Source organism: Equus asinus, chromosome 1 (genome assembly GCF_041296235.1).
Source record: "Equus asinus isolate D_3611 breed Donkey chromosome 1, EquAss-T2T_v2, whole genome shotgun sequence".
Classification (NCBI taxonomy): domain Eukaryota; kingdom Metazoa; phylum Chordata; class Mammalia; order Perissodactyla; family Equidae; genus Equus; species Equus asinus.
Window position 1 is genome coordinate 160,214,153 of NC_091790.1, and position 19,397 is coordinate 160,233,549.

A 19,397-nucleotide genomic window follows, 5' to 3' on the forward strand; every position below is an offset into this window, starting at 1 on the left:
TTAATATAAAATGGGCAGAGAGTATTGCTTATAAATTCCTCCAACTTGTGTTAAAATGGAACAACTTTCAACCTAAATTGCACTTAACCCCCCATCCCCCCAACTTAGCAAACCCCTCAAAAGATCTCCTCAATGTCCATTACAGTGTTTTCAGGTGTCCTCTCTGAAACGTGGTACAAGGGCGATGAGGTATACCCACTAGGTAAGCTGGCTTAGGGGCAAACATGGATCTGAATCTGTTTTGCCTCTTACAAGTTTGTGGAATTGAATTACTTAACCAATCTGTGCCTCAGTTTCCTTATCTGTAAAATGAAGACATAAATATGTCCCTGAGTGTATAGTCGTGAAGATTCAGTGACATAACACCTGGGCAAGCCATTAACCCTCGGGTCACCGCAGACCCAGGTATCAGCGCACCCCACCCTCTAGGATACAGCCGGTTTGTCCGTTACATGCTCAGTCTCAAACAGAGCTCTTGCTGGCTGCACCCAAGGCATGCCGTTTAGTTGTTTCCTGGGCTGCTCAGAACACACTTCACTAGCTCTGCTGTTGGATAACAAGGAGAGAGCAGTGATTAAAATTCGTGGATGTTCCCGAAATAAATCTCATCTAGAAGCTAATTTCAAAGTTAGCCGCTACACACTTTGCATCCAAATTAATGAAGGACCTGACTTGTTTTATCGCTCTCTTCTTAGTGGAGGTACAGATAAACTAATGATTAAAAGGGCCAGTCCGAGTGGGGAAGAAAAGCAGTGGCCCGGGATAATTGACAAAGTGGATGATGAACTTCAGAGCCATTGATTGTGGGGGACAGTGAAGGAGCCATAATTTTAGGCACCCCTCGTGGAGTTAAGGGTGGGAGAGGTGGTGCCTAGAGGGATGAGGGGGCTACTGAATGGGGAGGGGCTCTGGACTCCAGAGGCAAGTTCCAGGCCACAGGAGGCCTCGGCATCCTGCACGAACCTGTTCTGTTATGGGTGGAATTATGTCCTCCCAAAATTCTTACCTTGAAGTCCTAACCCCAGTACCTCAGAGCACGACGTTATTTAGAAATAGGGTTGTTGCAGATGTAATTAGTTAAGATGAGGTCATATAGAGCTAGGGTGGACCCCCTAATCCAATGACTGGTGTCCTTATAAAAAGAGGACATTTGGACACAGACACACACACAGGGAAAACACCATGTGAAGATGAAGGCAGAGATCGGGGTGATGCTTCTACAGGCCAAGAAATGCCAAAGATTGCCAGCAAACCAACAGGAGCCGGGAGAGAGGCATGCAGCAGATTGCCCCTCATAGCCTTCAGAAGGAACCAACCTGTCAACGCCTTCATCTTGGACTTCTAGAGTCTCGAATGTGAGACAATAAACTTGTGTTGTTTAAGCCTCCCAGTTCGTGGTACTTTGTTATGACAGCCCTGGCAAACTCAGACAGGCTCTGTCACCTTGGAGCTTTGCAGGAGTGTATTATGTTTATGACAAAAAGAGCTGGGAATAAAGTTTAAAGAGTTAGCAGTTCCTTGTCATAGAAATGGGGTAGTCAACTACTCTGACCTTGACAGAGGTCACTCGTTGCCAGTGACTAAGTCCTAGTTTCATGAAGAAGATACTCAGTTGCATTTTGCCTGTCATGGTGGAACCAGAATCATAGAAGCAACCTGGCATTTCTAGGTCACAAGAGTGGAGAGGGCTGGCTTTTTTCTTAAGTGGCATCTTTTCCTCTTGTGGGGCTGCTATGGCTTTCAAAGAAAGATGCTTGGCATAGATGCCACCAGCCATTCTGATGATCTGGACTTCTGTTTCTGGTATGGGTTTTGTTTTTGTTTAATCGTGGTAAAATACACATAACACAGAATTTACCATCTTAACCATTTTTACATTTCAGCAGTGTTAAGCATATTCACAGCGTTGTGCAACCAGTGTCTAGGGCTCTTTTATCATCTTGCAAAACTGAAACTCTATACGCCTTAAAAAACAACTCCCCATTCTCCCTTCCCCCCAGTCCCCAGCAAGCACCATTCTTTCTGTCTCTGAGTTTCACTACTCTGGGTACCTCATATAAGTGGATCATACAGTATTTGTCTTTTGGAGACCGGCTTATTTCACTTAGCATAATGTCCTCAGGGTTCATCCATGTTGAAGCATATGTCAGAATTTCCTTCCTTTTGAAGGCTGAGTAATAGTCCATTGTGTGTGTGTATGACATTTTGCTCATCCTTTCATCTGTCAGTGGACACTTGGGTTGCTTCCACCTTTTGGTTCTCATGAATAATTCTGCTATGAACATGGGCATATACATATTTCTTTGAGATCACGCTTTCAGTCCTTTGGGGTATATTCTCAGAAGTAGAATTGCTGGATTATATGCTAATTCTATTTTTAATTTTTTGAGGAACCGCTGTACTGTTTTCCACAGCAGCTGCACCATTTTACATTCCTACCAGCAGCGCACAAAGGTTCCAATTTCTCCACATCCTTGCCAACACTTGTTATTTTCAGTTGTTTTCATAGTAGAATCTTAATGGGTGTGAGATGGTATCTCGTTGTGGTTTTATTTTTATTTTTAAAGAGTGGATTTATCCACAGAAGGGTACAAAATGGAGGAAACTGCTGAACTGGTTGGGTTTTCTGAAGATTCAAGTCAGAAAAATATATCCCCTTTCATACATTTTCTGTTGTCACTGATGCCCACATTTATTCATGAAGCACAAGATAGAAGAGGCCACTGGACATTAATTTCATCACGTTTTTATTGTATGCTTGATGTATGTAGAGACAATTCCAAGGGCAAGCAGTGGAGGGGGAAGTTATCTGGTCTGTAGATATTTTACAAAAGGCTGTTAAGACTACACGGTCAGTTCCCACTGCAGGAAACAAAGATTTCCTTTTTTATTATTCCCTGCCAATAGTATTTTCCAGCTCACACATTTAACTTCTCACAACATGATTGCAAACGTGTACATAGTCATTCCCACGAGAAATCTGCATGTGACATTTCAGGATGTTTGAATTCAATCAGATAAAGCACATTTGACACAAACCATAGGAGGGGAGCTGGGACTTAGGACCATGTGGAATGAAATGCCACTGCTACAGGGAAGCACAAGGGAGTGCTGGGCCAGCGCGTGTGTGTGACCTGCCACTCCTCCCTGTCCATACAAGAACAGCCAGCTGGGTGACTTCCCCTCCCTCCTTCCTCCATGTGCTTCCTTCCTGAAGCTGAGAGCTCAGCTGAAGACCCTCCCCGTAAATGACTTGACTGGTCTTCAGTCAAGAATGCAGTTAGTGGTTTCATAACAGACACACCGGTCTCTCTCGGCTTCCCTGCTGGGCCGACCAGCAGTGTAACACCCGTACCAATGTGGGATGACATCAGTTAGGAAGCAAAGTAGGTTGCCTGGTTGATAATTATTTTTTATACCTAATGATTCACCCAATAGTGAAGAAACTTCACGGCTAATATCTAATAGGCATACACCTGCTCTGTCAGACAGCTTGTAAGAAAGACTCTTTCAAATGATGACACTGTATCTTATGTTATTGGGCACTAAAGAATCACTATAATTTCAAGTATGTCCTTATTCTACATAAAGTTCCAAACCACCTCCAAGAATGAAAGAGTACTACTTCTGCTTTGCTAACTTCCTGTTACTGGAGCCTCTGCCCTCCCCTCCCCCTGCCCTCCCCAGAGTGTGAGAGTTGTGTTCAGCTATGGTAAATCCCATCTACTAGACAAGACCAACTAGCTTATGTTTGGTTATGGGGCACGAGAGTGGGGAGAGATTCTGTCCTTTTTGGCCATGTCTTCTTTCTGCACAAAGCATGCACACCCCCACCCAAGTCTTAATGGATACACAAATGGTATTTTAGGAGGCTATTTGCACACTGACCTTTAAACGTTATTTTCATAGTTCATCTTGAATATTCATTTACCCCATATTGCCTTTAGAAAAGCAATCCCTAGTCAAGAAATCACCCACGTAATAATAAGCATTTTTCAAAAGCAGAGTCTGTTAGGAGCATATAAAAACAAACATCCCCCCAACAACAGCCTGCTTAAAATCCAACAACATATTTCAGGCTAGTAATGTAAGTAGATAAAAGTCACTAGAAGTGAGCACAGTCACATGAGCAAATCTTTTGCTCTCTTCTTGTCCTTCCTCAGGCATCTCACTGCACAAAGAATCCATCCACTGCTGTCATTCGGGTTTTGACTGTACACAGACCACCTCTATACCTGATGGAAGCGTCCCAGGCTGTGCCACAGAGGGCCGCCACGCCCTCTAGTGGTTAAACAGGGGCATCACAATTGTGAGGTACAGCGTCAGCCAAAACAACTCTCAATTAGGATTGGCCCCTCTCTGAGGTGCTGGACTAAGGTCAAGGTCCCCTAACAGGAGTAGCCATTGTGTTTCCCACTGCACAATGGCTAGGTAACAGCAAAAAGCTGGCTGGGTTTTCCGTGACCTTCGTTTGGTCCATAATAATGAAAGCAGGCCTCTGTAATTTACTCTCACTAGACTTCTTTTGGTCAAACCCCAAATCACCTTGGGTATCTCAGACATGCCAGGTCTGATGAAATGTTTCCATAATAGATGGAGATGGGAGCAAGGGGTGAGATTTTGGAGTGGCTTTCTGCATCATCTTCTAAATAACCACTGAGCACGTGGACTTAGGAGGGGATGAGGTGCCCACATCATCCTGGAACCCCACCCTTCCCCCCTTGGCAGTTGTAGACAGACACTCTCAGAATGGCTGCTCCACCTAAGAGGAGACCCTAAGTTCAGCAACAGGGAAAGCCCCGGCCAAACCTGGACAAAACAACAACGACAAGCTACTGTGAATGACTGCTGTTACCTTTGTCAGCTCAAATATTCTTCCCATCTCTCCCCACTTGTAGTCAGTGATTTTACATGCAGAATTTACAAAACTGCTGGGCAGAAAGCTCACGGTGCTCTTATGCTACACTCTCAAAGGGGAGTTGGTAGAAAAAAAGATTTGTTCTGATAAAACCTGTGACCCTCAGTGTCCACATCTGTGTATGGGGCCCGAGTCCCTTCCAGCTCTCATGGCCTGTGATATGCAGCTGCTGCAAAGGAGTCACTAACTCTAAGTCACTTCCAAGACTGGTGACACTTACAACATTTCCGTCTGTAAATTCCTATCAGTGGTAAAGTGTCATTAGGCCCAAATGCAACGGGTGAGGCTGGAGTAATTAAGCTGCTGTTCTCCCACTAGTTACTATATTAACATGCATTTCTAATAATCCTCTCTGCCCCCTTTCCCTTTCAAGAGTGGTTGAGAGTCTCAATAGCTGGAAGTACGGCCCCCCGCCCCCCCGACACCTGCCCACTTCAGCTATCAGTCTGAAGGCAGCTCCTGGGTCACGCAGAGCACGAGTAATAAGGAGAAGGACCAGGGAAAGCCAGTTGCTTCCTACGCAGCATCGTGGGCTATAACAGGCTGAGCAGGAAGGGTGGGGGTTGGATTGCTACCCTGGAGTGAAATGCTTCTGCATCCATCTGTCACCTTCTTGCCCTCTGACTTCCCAATACTGAGCCCATCTGGTCCTCCTTGCATGCTTGTCTGCGCTCTGGTGGGAAGTCAAATCCTTCACGCAAACACGACACTGAAAACAAATCAGTTTAATTAAAGCCTCTGCTGAGATAATGTAGTGGCTGCTCAGATTCCAGCTACTTTAACTGGAATCTAAACAGTCAAGAGTTTCTCCTTTTCTTTCCCTCATTAGCTGAGAGATTCGCAGCTCTGTGGGGTGGAACTACGCCACAGGGCCATTTAATTAATCCTAAACTAGATGGCGGTCACCAGGCCCAGAATCATTTCTACACAATGCATCCGTGGGGAATGGTGGGGGGGATGCTGCTGTGCAGGGAGAGCCGCCATGCCTTTTGGGAGATCCATGTGGTGATTCGGGAAGTCACTGGCATGGCTGCCTCTGAATCTCCAAAGTGGGCAGGTTCCAGCTAACACAGATGACCAGCTTCCCCGCACTTGGACACAGAATGTGGGTCCACCGCACACAAGCACAGTGCATAGCAGATGAGTTCCTTAAGGTTCACGGGATTCGGGATGGACCTGGGACTGAGGAGGAATCCCCTTTATTCCTTCCCATTGGTTTGTCCCTCAGAAGACTCATGAGGAGACATTCTGCACAACAGACATGCACGCAAGTTAAAGGAGGCCAGGACGTTCTCCCTCAAGTACACACGGCAGAGCCCTGAGCCAGACAGAGACGTGCCTTTTGTTAAAACCTGAAAGAAGCCGTTACTGAGAGAAAGATGAAGACTTCAAAAGATTTTGCTTTTCCCACAAACTCAGCACTGTGGAGCCTGTCTTTCAAGGCCCCAGGAACTCTCTTCCTCCCGTGAAAAAGCTAATGTGTCCATTGTCACTGAAATGCAATAATAGCAGCTTAAAATCCACAATGTCATACAATCGAACAACAGGCAAATGGGATACAAGTGACATTGCAAAAGAAGGGGCCTACACTGCAGAGGAAGGGGACGTTTCGAGATTCGAGGTGGAACACAAGCTAACGGTGCGACTTTAACACATCTGAACGTTCTCATTTTACTCAAACAGGAGAGCGGTTTGTTTTGCTGGTAATTTAGTAAGGTGGGAAACCTTAAATAAGAAGGGGCCAGGGAATGCTTACTTCACTTAAAGAACTTAATCTCCGTATCAACACAGTCATAGAAAAGATCCCCCACTTCAGTGGGGTCCAGGGGGGCAGAGCTGGTCAGGATTTCTTCCATGGCTTCCAGGCCTTGCTTCTCCAGTTCCAGCATGGTCTTCCTCAGCTTGCGTCCTTGCTCCTGAGGAAGGACCAAGACAGTGGGGGTCATTGTCATGGAAACAGAAAGCCTCCTGGGGGCACCCTCACCCCATTCGATCTGTTTCCCACACGACTGCCACGAGGATAGTTCTAGAATGCCAATGTGGGTATGTCACAGCTCTGCTTGGAGTACTTAACAGAGCTCCCCGCTGCCTTCAGGATAAAATCCAGATTCCTGAGGGACACTCAGGGAAGGCCCTTTGTAACACACGAGGCTCTTGCTTGCGTCACCTCCTGCCAGGCCCCGTGTCTCCTTTCTCTCCAGCAAGACTGAATTAACTGCATTCCTCCAAGCCATGCTACTCTTTCTCACCACTGCACAGGAGCCCCTGCTCTCCCTCAACACTTGGGCCACGTGCAGCCATCTTCAGGCCTCCTTGAGTGCCTTCCCTCTGGGCACCCACAGCCCAATGTCTTTACTTCTGCCATGGCTCTTCTCTTCCTGTCTTGTAAGGGTTTGTCTACTTGCCTGTGTTCCCCCATTAGACATGACCTCCTGGGGAGTGAGAACTGCACTTAGCTCTATCCCACCATGCCTGGGACATAGTAGAAACTCCCAATAAATGTTTGCTGAGTGAATAAATGGATCAATGAATAAAAGCATGCCATGTCTATCCCCAATTTACTTTTTTTCTGAGGTGGTGAGATCTCTTCTTCCAAGTGGGACTCACTCATTTACGGTAGATGACAGTGAAAAGCTTTCATTTGCCCAATTGTCCCAGAAGGAAGGAGCTGCTGTGACCATCCATCCACCACTTCCTAACGCTGCCTTGACTCACACCAATGGTCAGTTCTAAATTTCAAAGCCCAACGTCATCAGTCTCATCTCTTGGAAATTTTGTGTAGAATAGCTCAGAACATATAGCCATTCCTACCTCTGTCATCTAGTTGCCAAATATCCACAAAACCATGCACCACATGGTGACATTTTTACTCGGGCTTACTGTCACCCACCTAGAAATATGTGGTGTCAGGAACTGATGCGGACAGCCCAGGACAAATGCAGTGGAGCCCAGCAGCAGCGGTCATGGCTGCAGGGAAACACTCGGCAGGGACACAGGTGTGGAATAACTGTGCGACTTTTACATGTCACGATGGTCATTTCTGGGGCATTAGAAGAGCAAGTTCTAGGAAAAGTGAGACTGCCCTTCTCAGAGACACTTTCTGAATTCTCTTAGGTTTACCACTGATGCTGCATAGTCCACTGTCCCGAACATCAGAAAGTAACTCCCCAGTCCACACAAAGTGCATGCACCAGTTTACCTAAAAGGTGTCCTTTCTTAGGACAAACTGGACCTGTTACAGTTGCTAAATCAATGCTTGGGAAGCGGATGAGCATCCAATGAGCACGCTCCTTCCTCCTCCCCTCAGCAAAATCGAGGCTTGGATTTATATGAAAGTCCATCTCTCCTGGCTGCCGTGGGCATATACCGGCTGTCTGTCTGGTTTGAACTGATGTCTTGTCACTTTATCTACCAAAGCTATGGTGCAGAGGGCAGTTGCACTTTGAAGAATAAGTTTTTTTTAACTAAAAACTTAATCTTTTTTTTAGATTTTTTTTTTATTTTTTCCTTTTTCTCCCCAAAGCCCCCCGATACATAGTTGTGTATTCTTCATCGTGGGTTCTTCTAGTTGTGGCATGTGGGACGCTGCCTCAGCGTGGTCTGATGAGCAGTGCCACGTCCGCACCCAGGATTCGAACTAACGAAACACTGGGCCGCCTGCTACGGAGTGCGCGAACTTAACCACTCGGCCACGGGGCCAGCCCCTAAAAACTTAATCTTTTATTCAATTGTCATAAAATATACATAACATAAAATTTACCATGTGAACCATTTTTAACGTACAGTTCAATGGCATTAAGTACACTGACATTGTTGTGCAACCACTGTCCATCTCCAGAACTTTTTTAAACAACCTATGATTGCCTCTTTAAATAAAGTGTGGCCATCACATACAACTTTTTACCCCCAAAAGTACACAAAGAATTTTAGACAGCCAAAAAGCAGTTGTCCCTGTTAGAACTGCACATTTGTATTATTCCCGGGTAAACAGTGAATGAAAGAGGGCTTTTCTTAGCCCACTGAGTTCTAGAATAACATCAAAACTGCAGGCTTTGTTGCATTTGGTTTCAAGAGACTGGGTCCGGGCTGGCCCGGTGGTGCAGTGGTTAAGTGCCCATATTCCGATTCAGTGGCCGGGGGTTCACCGGTTCGGATCCCAGGTGCGGACATGGCACTGCTTGGCACGCCATGCTGTGGTAGGCGTCCCACATATAAAGTAGAGGAAGATAGGCATGGATGTTAGCTCAGGGCCAGTCTTCCTTGGCGAAAAGAGGAGGATTGGCAGCAGATGTTAGCTCAGGGCTAATCTTCCTCAAAAAAAAAAAAAGAAAAAAAGAAACTGGATAGAAAAATTAACACCAGCCTCCTAGGAAGGGCCTCTGGAAGTGGATTTCTGGGAGGAGATATGCTGGAGAGGAGCATCTTGAGGAGCTTGTTAACTGCTTTCTGCCTCCTTTCTCACTGCCCTCACCACCCTCCACAGGCCCACACCCCCGCTCACCTGGTCACTTTCGATGACAGCGCGTGCCCACTCGTGAGCCTTGTACAGCTCATGCCGGCGGTCTGGTTTCTCCTGGAACCGAGGCTCCTTTTTGGCAGGGTCATCGTCCCCAAAACAGGGAGACTGTGCTTTGGGGACAAGTTTTACATCATCAACGAAGATGAAAGGCTTGAATATGGACCTGGAGAGAAGGAAGAGGTGCTTCAGCCAGACGGAGCTTTGGGCGTGAGGACACCCAGAGACTGAACTTTCATTCAGCAAACACTCCCTGGGCCAGCTCCCGGTGGGGGGTGGGGGGTGGGTGGGCAGTGGGTGGGTGCATGCCAAGAGAGACACTACTGCATGTTTCAGTAAATATTTTAGTAAAACTAACTGCCATGTACAAGAAGCAAATTCTTCTATTTACAGGGAGGAGACATCAAAACAGACTTGCTTTGTTCTGGAAAGGCCATTTGAGAGGCCCCTTTCAGTTACATAAAGTAAGGCAAAGAGATACACAGTGTTTTGAGAAAACCACGCAACAGGCCACCTGTTTGAGTTGAAAGAAGTCTGCCTTTCTCTACCATGGTTTGCTCGAAAGTGGCCTCCTGGAAGGTTCCGAGACCCCATCTCTTTTTTTTTAGGGTCTACCTTATTTGAAAATTTTTGGAATATCTCTAATAGACTCAGGGAGGGAACAGATTAAGAAAGACAGATGGCAAAAGAAAAAAAAGATCCCAGAGGCCCCAGAAAGGACACACCACAGAGAGACAGAAGTCTGGTTGTGAGAGAGCAGCTCTGGGCACGGTGGGTGGCTAGTGCAAGAACTCTCATTCAGCTCTTTTGGCATATGCATATATCTTAGCGAAAGTGACTGTGTGTGTGTGTGTATGTATACCTGGGCACATGTCAACACAACACACACACACCCAAAAGAGCCATGTATCTAAAGAACTGCATCCTGGGGTCCCAGGCCAACAGGGGGTGTGGTGACCACAGCTGACTGTAACACTAGGGAGACAACGTTATTCTCCCCTTTCTGCACCAGAAAAAACACCGCTGGATCAAAGCAGTACCCCTGGCACAACACAGGCACCTCTGGGCCTCGAGGGTGGCCTGTTTTCAGCCACACCACAGGGCAGCACCTGCAATAACAATCGGAGAGAATAAGACACACACATGCACGCATGTGTATCGATCAGATTTTGGTTACCTTCTCTCCTCTTAACTGGTGCCCCTGGGCCCATTCCCTGCCTCAAGCGGGTTAGAAGTGAGCTCGGGTATTGATTCCCTCAGCCCCGGGGTGTCTGGGCTTGGGGCAGCCAGAGCAGCTTTGCTGGGGCGCCATAACCTGAAAAGAAGTGGGAACGGATGACTTGCTACCCAAATTGTGTCCTTGGACTTGAGACATCAGCATCCCCCTCAGGCACCAGCCCCCTCCTTCTGAGTCAGAATCTGCATGTTAACAAGGTCCCGGGGGTGCATGGCAGACCAAGCCTAAGGAGCACTATTGGAGACAACAGTGATGAGAAATAACCTCTTAGCTTAGTTCCCTGAGGTCGTCAAAGGAAAGAAGGCTCAGGAGGAAAGACCCTGATCACAGTACGCAAGGCAGGGCTCAGGCTAATTTGATGTGAATATTCAGAGCCTTGAGATCTCTGCACCCCAAGCTGGGGAAGCAGGTGGTACTGGTGAAGCACCGGGCTCTCTGCTGTTCTCTGCAGGTGATGCAAACACACACGTGGAGATCGGGCCCATCCTCGGCCCCATCTCCTGGGAAGCACAAGGCATGTGGGCTGGGCCCGATTCCACCAGCCAAGCCCTCCCAAGGACTTCCCTCCCCAAGACAGAGGGGAGTGACCCTGTCCAGAGGGAGCACACACTGTGGCTTCCTACAGCCTCTTGAAACAAGATCATTCTTTTTCCCTTCTCCTGAATGCTGAACGGATGACTGTTGAAAGTGAAAGGAATTAACACCAAATAGAAAAGTGTCTAAAGCAATGTTGATTACGTGACATTGAATTCTCCAATTGGTCATTTAGTTGATTCTGCAAAAGGGCTGCAGATGAGGGTTCACTGAAGGAGGGTAACAGGGGGAGAGGGAGGGGAAGAGGGGGAGGAAAAGGAAAAAGGAGGGGGAGGGACAGGGTTGGAGAGAGAGTCCAGCAGAAAGATACCCAGAACAAACTGCTCTGGGCCCCCCTAGGCTCTGAGGACACAGCAGCCTCACAGCAAGCAAGCATCCCATCCTTCAAGGCCTGACAGCATTCAGGGACCTGAGAAGTCAGTGCCTGCAGCCTCCTTGGCTGGCGTAGAGACCCTTCTTTGGGAACCTGGGCCTGGGGCTCCTGCCAAGCAGCCCTGAGCCCGCCCAGTAACCCCTTCTCTGCCGCAGGGCTGTGCGCTGGGCAGAAAGGGGCAGAGCTGTGGCTCCCGCGGGCTTGGGCTTGGAAGGAGGGCTGGTGCAGGCTCAACCACTGGCGAGCCTGGGGGACTGCAGTGTCCAGCAGAGCCGCTGAGCCCGGCTGCTGCGGAGACCCCTCTGGAGAGGCGTTCTCCCGGTTGCCCTCCACCCGCGCCAGGCCGAGGATGATGTTCACATTTGTGATGCCACCCCCCTCCACCCCCTGCTCTGTACCTCTCTTCTCCACCCCTCAAAAGCCTGCGTGGGAGTGATTTTTTCATCGAGAAACCTGTCATTTCATTTCTGAAACCTCAGGACTTTATGTACTATGCATCTCAGAACCGTCTGACACGCTGGCCCCACTGGGGAGAAGGAGGACAGCCCAGCAGCAGCCCCCCTTCTGGGCTGAGCTGTGATCCCAGGTCTGCCTGCCTCAGCGACAGCAGGGGTAGGAAACTAGGCTGGGACTGAGAATAGGGGTGTGCATCCCCTCTCCACCTCCGACCAAGTGTGGGGCCCTCAACGGTCTCCCTCTCTGTCCGTCACCTGGCCCAAAATGATCTCTACAGTCCCATCTAGCTTCTAAATCTATTGTGTTATTTCTATTTCTATGTCATGCAGCGTGAACCTGTGACTCTGACTTCAAGAAGTTCATGGTAAGCATAGTCACAGTCTTCTGCATCCAATATACAGGATAATAGTATAGTAGAAAATCAGAACATTCTATTTGTTGAACTTCAAACCCACTCCACACTCACTGGAATGTGGGGGTTAGTTTAACATCAATAAGGCATCTGGTAGCTTCTGTAAAACAAGAAGTATCACATGTTTATCCCTCCCACCTATCAGTCTTATTTTTAAAACAAATAATGAATATGATGAGGCTCCCATAATATTCTAAAGCAGCCAAAGTTCTCCAAAGATTTTTTCCAAAGTCTACAAGGAAGTCAGCGTCCTCGATTACTAATAATATGAAGCATGGATCTGTCAGGCAGTTAAAGGGAGATTTTTAGAGATTGGATACATAAAAATTACTGCTAATCATATATTGCAATAATACCAACATTTATTTAAACCAGAATGCAGGAATTATCTATGACTTGGGCTTGACAAATTGTGTCTACGTATCCAGAAAAGGCGAATGTAGATAACTCAGTGGTTCCCACACGTTCTGATTTCTTGCCAATCTTTATAGAAAATTGCATTAAAAATCCAAAAAGGTGAGGAGGTACTCTGACATTTTCCCACACTTCCACCTCAGATGGTAGCTTCTTAAATGCCACTTGAGTGAATATATGCCAATTAATGGCCCAGAGAGACGAAATGACCTGACCAAGGTCACATGTCCAGCTCGTGGCAAAGCTAAAACTGGGGGGTGACAACTCCTCCCAGGCCACTGGGCAGTGTTGGGCCCACTTCATCATGCATGTGGAGCACCCCCAGAGTGTCCCGTGGGTGGCTCTGATGGGGACATGGCTGAGAGGGCTCCAGAGAGCTGATTCTGCTCTGTCCTCAGAGCTGCCTCTCAGACTGACCTTCAGAGAAGTCACCTAACCTGGAATCGCCTGGTCACTCAGCCCCTCCCTGGTGCAGTGTGACATGAACACAAGAGGATAGGTCCAAAAGAGGGAAATGCTTCCAATGGCAAAGGGCAGCCCAGCGGCTGGGTAAGGAGGAGGACCAAATGTAGCCAAGCTATCTAAAGGACCCCCGTGCGGGACAATTCAACAAAGGAGGCCATGAGCGGCACTAAAGGGGACCACATGACTACAACCGTCAGCTCTCACTGAGACAAATCTACGGTCCGAGGCACAGTCTGATGACGCAAAGCACAGCACGGGCGTCAACGTCTGTCTCAGAGGTCTGCGGAGTGTCAGCCTCGGGTGACACTTTGAGCCAGAGCCAAGAAATGTCCTCCGTGGAGGCATCATTGCCTTTTTTATCCTTTTTTACCTCCTAAAACTTTGTGATGGATGCACCTAGCCAGTGTCAAAAATCTGTTTTCCTCTCATTTGTTTTCCCGTTTGGAAGGAAAACAAAATTATCCTGAAAATCTCTAATATTTCATAGTGTATCATCATTTTTAAAGTGCTTGCATTCAATTCCCATGGTACCCTATTCATTCATTCATTCATTCAGTATATGTTGAGTGCTGACTGAGTAGCAGACACTGTTCTAGGTACTAGGCAGTGAACAAGGCTGGACAAAAACTTCTGTCCCATCTTACAGACGAGATGACTGAGGCTCACAGATACTAAGTGCCTTGTCCGAAGGCACATTCCCCATAAGCGACAGATCAAGAACTAAATTCAGATCTTCCAAAGCCAAGGTCAGTTTTTTCCTCCCTCCCACTCACCGCTATATCCTTCTGTTAGTTTTTTTATACACATTGTGCTGCTGCAGAAAAATAAAGTCCTTGTGCTTTGGGATTTGGAATTTTAATATCAGCGGCCAGCTAACACTTGTGACTTCACATATGACTCTGTTGTTACTGAAGGAGCAGAAACTCCCTGAGGGACTAAGCTGGGCTGATCCAGGCCCTGGAGGCCCTCGCAGATCCCCCGAGGGCAGCCTGACACTGATGGGAGCAGCACTCAGGCTCCCGCTCAGAGGAATCTCCTAAACTTTGAGCCAATCTGAAAAGAACCTAGAAGGACCAGTTTCTCTCAACTGCAGGGGTCCCTCCGAATGGTTCATCTGCGGGTCATTCAGCTTTACTACGAGTCACTTTAATCATAGAGTCAAAGCCACATCTGGTCGAGAGCAGAACCTTTCAGGGAGGGGCGTTTCCACGTAAGGGAAAGACAACAAGTACTTTTGGAGCATGGGATACCCTTAGGGCTGGATCCAGATACCCTGGGAGGTTTTGAAAAGTCAAAATCGAAGGGTAGGAGAGAGAAGAAAGACAGTGTTGGAAGAATTCGGAATTAAGCTGGGGGTGGAGGGTGCTGTTTTGTGTAGAGCCTCAGCTCTGTGTGTCTGTGCAGGCTGTGCCCTGCGCTGCTCCAGGGGCTGCATTTACACAAACTTCAGGTCTACGGCCCACAATGTTATCTCCAATAACAACAAGGTGTCGCTGGTCGCTAACTTTTGAATTAACCAGTTGAGACAGTCTCAGTTGATCCAGTTTAGCCTCACGAGTTTAGTATAATGGGAAGAGGAGGAAACAAAACACACTCACACACGTGCACACAGAGACCACGTCCCTTGCACCTCCTCAGCTCCTTGACACTAGTTAAAGTAGGTCAAACACCCTATTTTCCCAGAACTCCCTCCCTATTTTCTGCTTCCTAGGCTGAAGTGCACAGCCTGATACAATTAAAGACATGGGCTGGGAAATAGCCTTCTAATATTTAAAATGGAAAATTTTAAAACTCTCTCTCCCTCTTGGTTTATCCACCCTGTATCTTGAGTATTTGTGTGTCTTCTCAGTGGTGTGCTGGTTCGACAACTATATTTCTGAAAAAAAATCAGCCCTGATTCATGGTGTGTGCCAATTTCTGTGGTGTAAATATGCCCCCTGTGGCCCATTTCAAGCTACCAATGTGACATCGCTGAACACAGGGTTGGGAAGAGATGCCGGTAATGAGCTCTCACCCTCCTCTCTACTGTTTCCCTCCCCGATTCTTCACATGGATGAAGCTTTAGGAAGCGCTGGTTTCCAACTGCGAAACGGTTTCCAGAGGTCAGAACTAGTGCACTAAAGCTGACCAGTGTCACGATATGAATGACTGAGGCACCAGCTGACGCAACTGAATATTAGTATGATGGAATTTGCCTTCTCAATAAAATCAATTAAAGATCTTTTGCATCTCCCTCTCTCTCTCAAACTTTTGCATCTCCTCCCAAGTTTCAAACTTGTGTAGTACTCAGTACATATTAGGAGGCAGAGAGGAAAAAAGAGAGGGAAGGAGGAAGAGAAAAAGAGAATGTGAGAATGAGTTATTTGAAGAAAAGGATTGATATTCGGTACAATGAGCAAAGGACAGAAATGTACTGAAGCAGAAAGAACAACGTCCCCTGGCTTCTAACATTAACGGGAGGGATAAATAAAACGCTCCTGCTCTTTCATCATAATCTCTTGCAAGTCCACTGCCCTGAAACTATTTCCTGACAACATCTCTCTAATGTTTTTAACATTAGCAGAAGCTGGCTAAAATTTCCCTAATTTTACTACCTAAAACCCAAGAGTAGATCATTATGCTTCTTGCTGACAAAATACAAAATGTTGAACATGCCCAATTACAGAGAAACATTGAAAATGTTGAATAGGAAAAAAATCTACGACGCTTGTACAATCACAGTAGGAAATGCAGCTCATTTAACCAGAGAAGATACAAATGAACGTCCTCCAGAAAGCCCTTAATCTTCTTTAAGGCCTTTCCAATTAATTTAACCATGAATAATTTGCTTATAAAATTACTTGAAATTTTCTATTTTAAATATTAGAAGGCTATTTCCCAGCCCGTTTCTCTAATTGTATGAGGCTGTGCACTTCAGCCTAGGAAGCAGAACTCTTTATATTAGCATCCTGGCCTCACAAAGCCCTGTCTACTGAGACAGTTGGAGCAGGGTTCTGAGACATCAGGGGGAAAGGAGGTCAATACAGTCATTCTCCAGTGCAACCCTCTCCTTCAAAGCCTCCTGTTCCCTAAAGAACCGTGTCTAAATACCTCGGCAGAGCATTCCAGACATTTCCAAGTAAGTCTCTAAATGCCCACAAGTACCTGTGTGGGCCAGCAGCAACTGCTCACAAGAGGCTGCTCAGCCACCAGCGTTGGGGGACAAGCTAGCTGAGAGTCCATGAGGGGAGATCCAGACACCAAGGAGAGGAAGGATGAGCACCAGATCTGGTGGACCAAAAAATCGGAGGAGAGGCCCACTGACCAAGCATTCAGAAGTGGGAGATAAAAATCAAGAGAAAGCAGGGGCCGGCCTGGTGGAGTAGTGGTTAAGTTCACGTCCTCTGCTTCGGTGGCCTGGGGTTCACCAGTTCGGTTCCCAGGCGTGGACCTAGCACCACTCAGCAAGCCATGCTGTGGTAGGCGTCCCATATATAAAATAGAGGAAGATGGGCACAGACGTTAGCTCAGGGCCAGTCTTCCACAGCAAAAAGAGGAGGATTGGCGGCAGATGTTAGCGCAGGGCTAATCTTCCTCAAACAAAAAAAAAACATCAAGAGAAAGCAGCTGGAGTCAAACAGGAGGCACGTCCTGGACCTATGCTGAAGGGGTGAGGCTCACTATCAGAGGCCAGCAGAGGTACCTCACAAGGGTGGCTGGGTTTGTTTAGCAGAGGAGAGATGGAAACCTAATCTACAAGAGGATGCACAACTGCAACTGCGTGCCTTGCTGTTTCATGCCTCTGTGCCTTTGCACATGCTGTTCCCTCTACCCAGAATATCATTCCTGCTTTTTGTACCTAACAAACTCCTACTCTTCCCACAATACCCAGCACTCAAGAGTTCCTTCCTCTGTGAAGTTTTTCTTCATCCTCTCCTTTGTGCCACCTCTTAACTTGTACACACCTTGTCCCCAACAAGCATAATATTTGGTACACAGTAGGTGCTTAATAAGTGCCTGTTGAATGAATAAGTGAGTGAATAAAAAATTAAGAATAGCTTATACCAAATTTACTAGTCAGGTCGTGCTAGAAAGATCTATTAATATTGGCAGTAGTTTAAAAAATCAGACCCGACAAGCAAATAAATGTAGGGGCTAGGATCATCCCCATTGTATAGTACAGAAACGGAAGCTTAGAGAAGTTAAGTAACTTATCCTGCTTCTAAGTGAGAGAGGTGGAATTCAAAATCCTGGCAGTTTATTCTAGAGGCTGTGTTCTCAACCACTGTGCAATACTACCTCTTTGCTGAAGTGCACGGGCAGAAAGCAATCGCCTAAAACACAGCGTCTGAAAGAACAGGCCAGTGAACTTGAGGTTGCTTCAGTCTGCACGGCTCTGGGCCATTCTCTCCTTGAACTCAGAGGAACTGGTTGTTCTGATCAATCTTGGGCATTCCTGTGATCTCTCCGTCTCACCGTATCTTGTTTATCTCTGTATTCCCCATATATAGCACAACCCCTGGCCCATGATACATATTCAATATATACTTTTTGAATTTAAAACAATTTGATTGCATGATTTTGATGAATACCGTGTGACTAAAGCCAAGACCTTCCCTTAATCAGAGCTCTTTGTGCTGCGCTAGCCGTGTGGAGGCCGACTGAGAAATCTGACTCGGCTGCACAAGAGGAGGTGCAGGAGCCTAGTGTACGCTGGTTGGGTGAACACTGAAGGGAAGCACGCACTTTCCGCCTAAGTGACTGTTTCAGACGAACCTGGAAGGATCTGGAGTCCCGGTAAAGTAGTGAATGCACGGTGAGCTTCGATTCTGAGGCAGGACGGACACGACACTGGCTGTGGTGAGGAACAACTCGGAGTCTATACAGACTCCACTGGCTTTGTCCCGTAAGATGTCAATCATGGTCTGCACAGAGATGCTTTCTGTAAAGAAAAAAGAGAGAGAGAGAGAAAGGAGAGATAACTGTGGCAGGCTGCTAACCAAAATCCATTCACTCCTTTCCCTTTTAAGTAACTGAACCCCTGAAATTATAGCTGGGAACATAACTGCCCAAGTATATTGACAGACTATATTTCCCAGCTTCCCTTGTGGGTAGTTGGGGCCATGTGATAAATCCTGACCAATGGGAGGTGAGCAGAAATGATGTGTGCAACTTCCTCATCACATCCACAAAAAGGAATGCTTGCCCTGCACTTTTCTTTTCTCCCTTCCTGCCGGATGGGAGATGCCAGTGAGTGGACCACATGTGGAAGTCATGTGTTGAGACAGAGTAATCCAGCAGCCCTAGACTGTCCATATACATCTCACTATAACATGGGAGAGAAATATACTTCCATTTTCTTTAAGCCACATTATTTCAGGGTCTCTTCCATACAGCACTTAGCAATACTTCAGCCAGTGTAGTAACACAATAGAATGATATCTGTAAGAAAGTATATGCAGTCTGTGCACATCCCTCCAAGCAAGCTCTCTCATATACTCTTGTGGGCTTGTCAATACTACATGTGGAAATATGACCTCTGTGCAGTGGGAAATATACACACAGAGAGGTAATTAGAATACTCGGAGTCATTATGACTACTGGCTCTGACTTTATTAAATAGATAAACAAGTCTTTGACTACATGGGATCCCAGTTGTACGTTTGCTCCCTATGGTTATAATTCATGACAACACTGCTCTTTCAGTCTATGTTCTCAAAGTTGGAATCAAAGCATCGCACAGAGAGAAGAGACCTTAAGGTTCACTAGCACAACTCACATCCTCTTTGTAAATCTCTATTTACAACGTGTCACATCTAAAAATATTAACAATAAGCCCTTGATTCCTTCAACTATCCAGTGTTCACATTTTCTCGTTGTCTCATAAATGAGTTTACTGATTTGAATCAGGATCCAATAGGCTGATAATGTCTTTTGAATCTCTTTGAATCGCTGCCTCTCATTTTTCCTTCTTGCGTTTTATTTGTTGGGCCATTTCTCCCCCAGTTTCCCACAGTGTGGACTTTGAAGGTG

General features: G+C 46.7%; 1 protein-coding gene across 1 annotated transcript in view; it reads right to left on the reverse strand.

The window, feature by feature from the left end:
• Nucleotides 1–2,730: 2,730 nt before the first annotated feature.
• The window catches only part of SCRN1 (secernin 1), a 61,592-nt gene continuing 44,925 nt past the window's right edge, over nt 2,731–19,397 (reverse strand). Inside the window, exons 6-8 of the mRNA XM_014841047.3 lie at nt 18,141–18,306; nt 9,420–9,600; nt 2,731–6,834 (exon numbers count right to left, since the gene is read on the reverse strand). Coding sequence (XP_014696533.2) covers nt 6,676–6,834; nt 9,420–9,600; nt 18,141–18,306 — 506 coding nt within the window. The 3' untranslated portion in view covers nt 2,731–6,675. The remainder of the gene's footprint in view (nt 6,835–9,419; nt 9,601–18,140; nt 18,307–19,397) is intronic.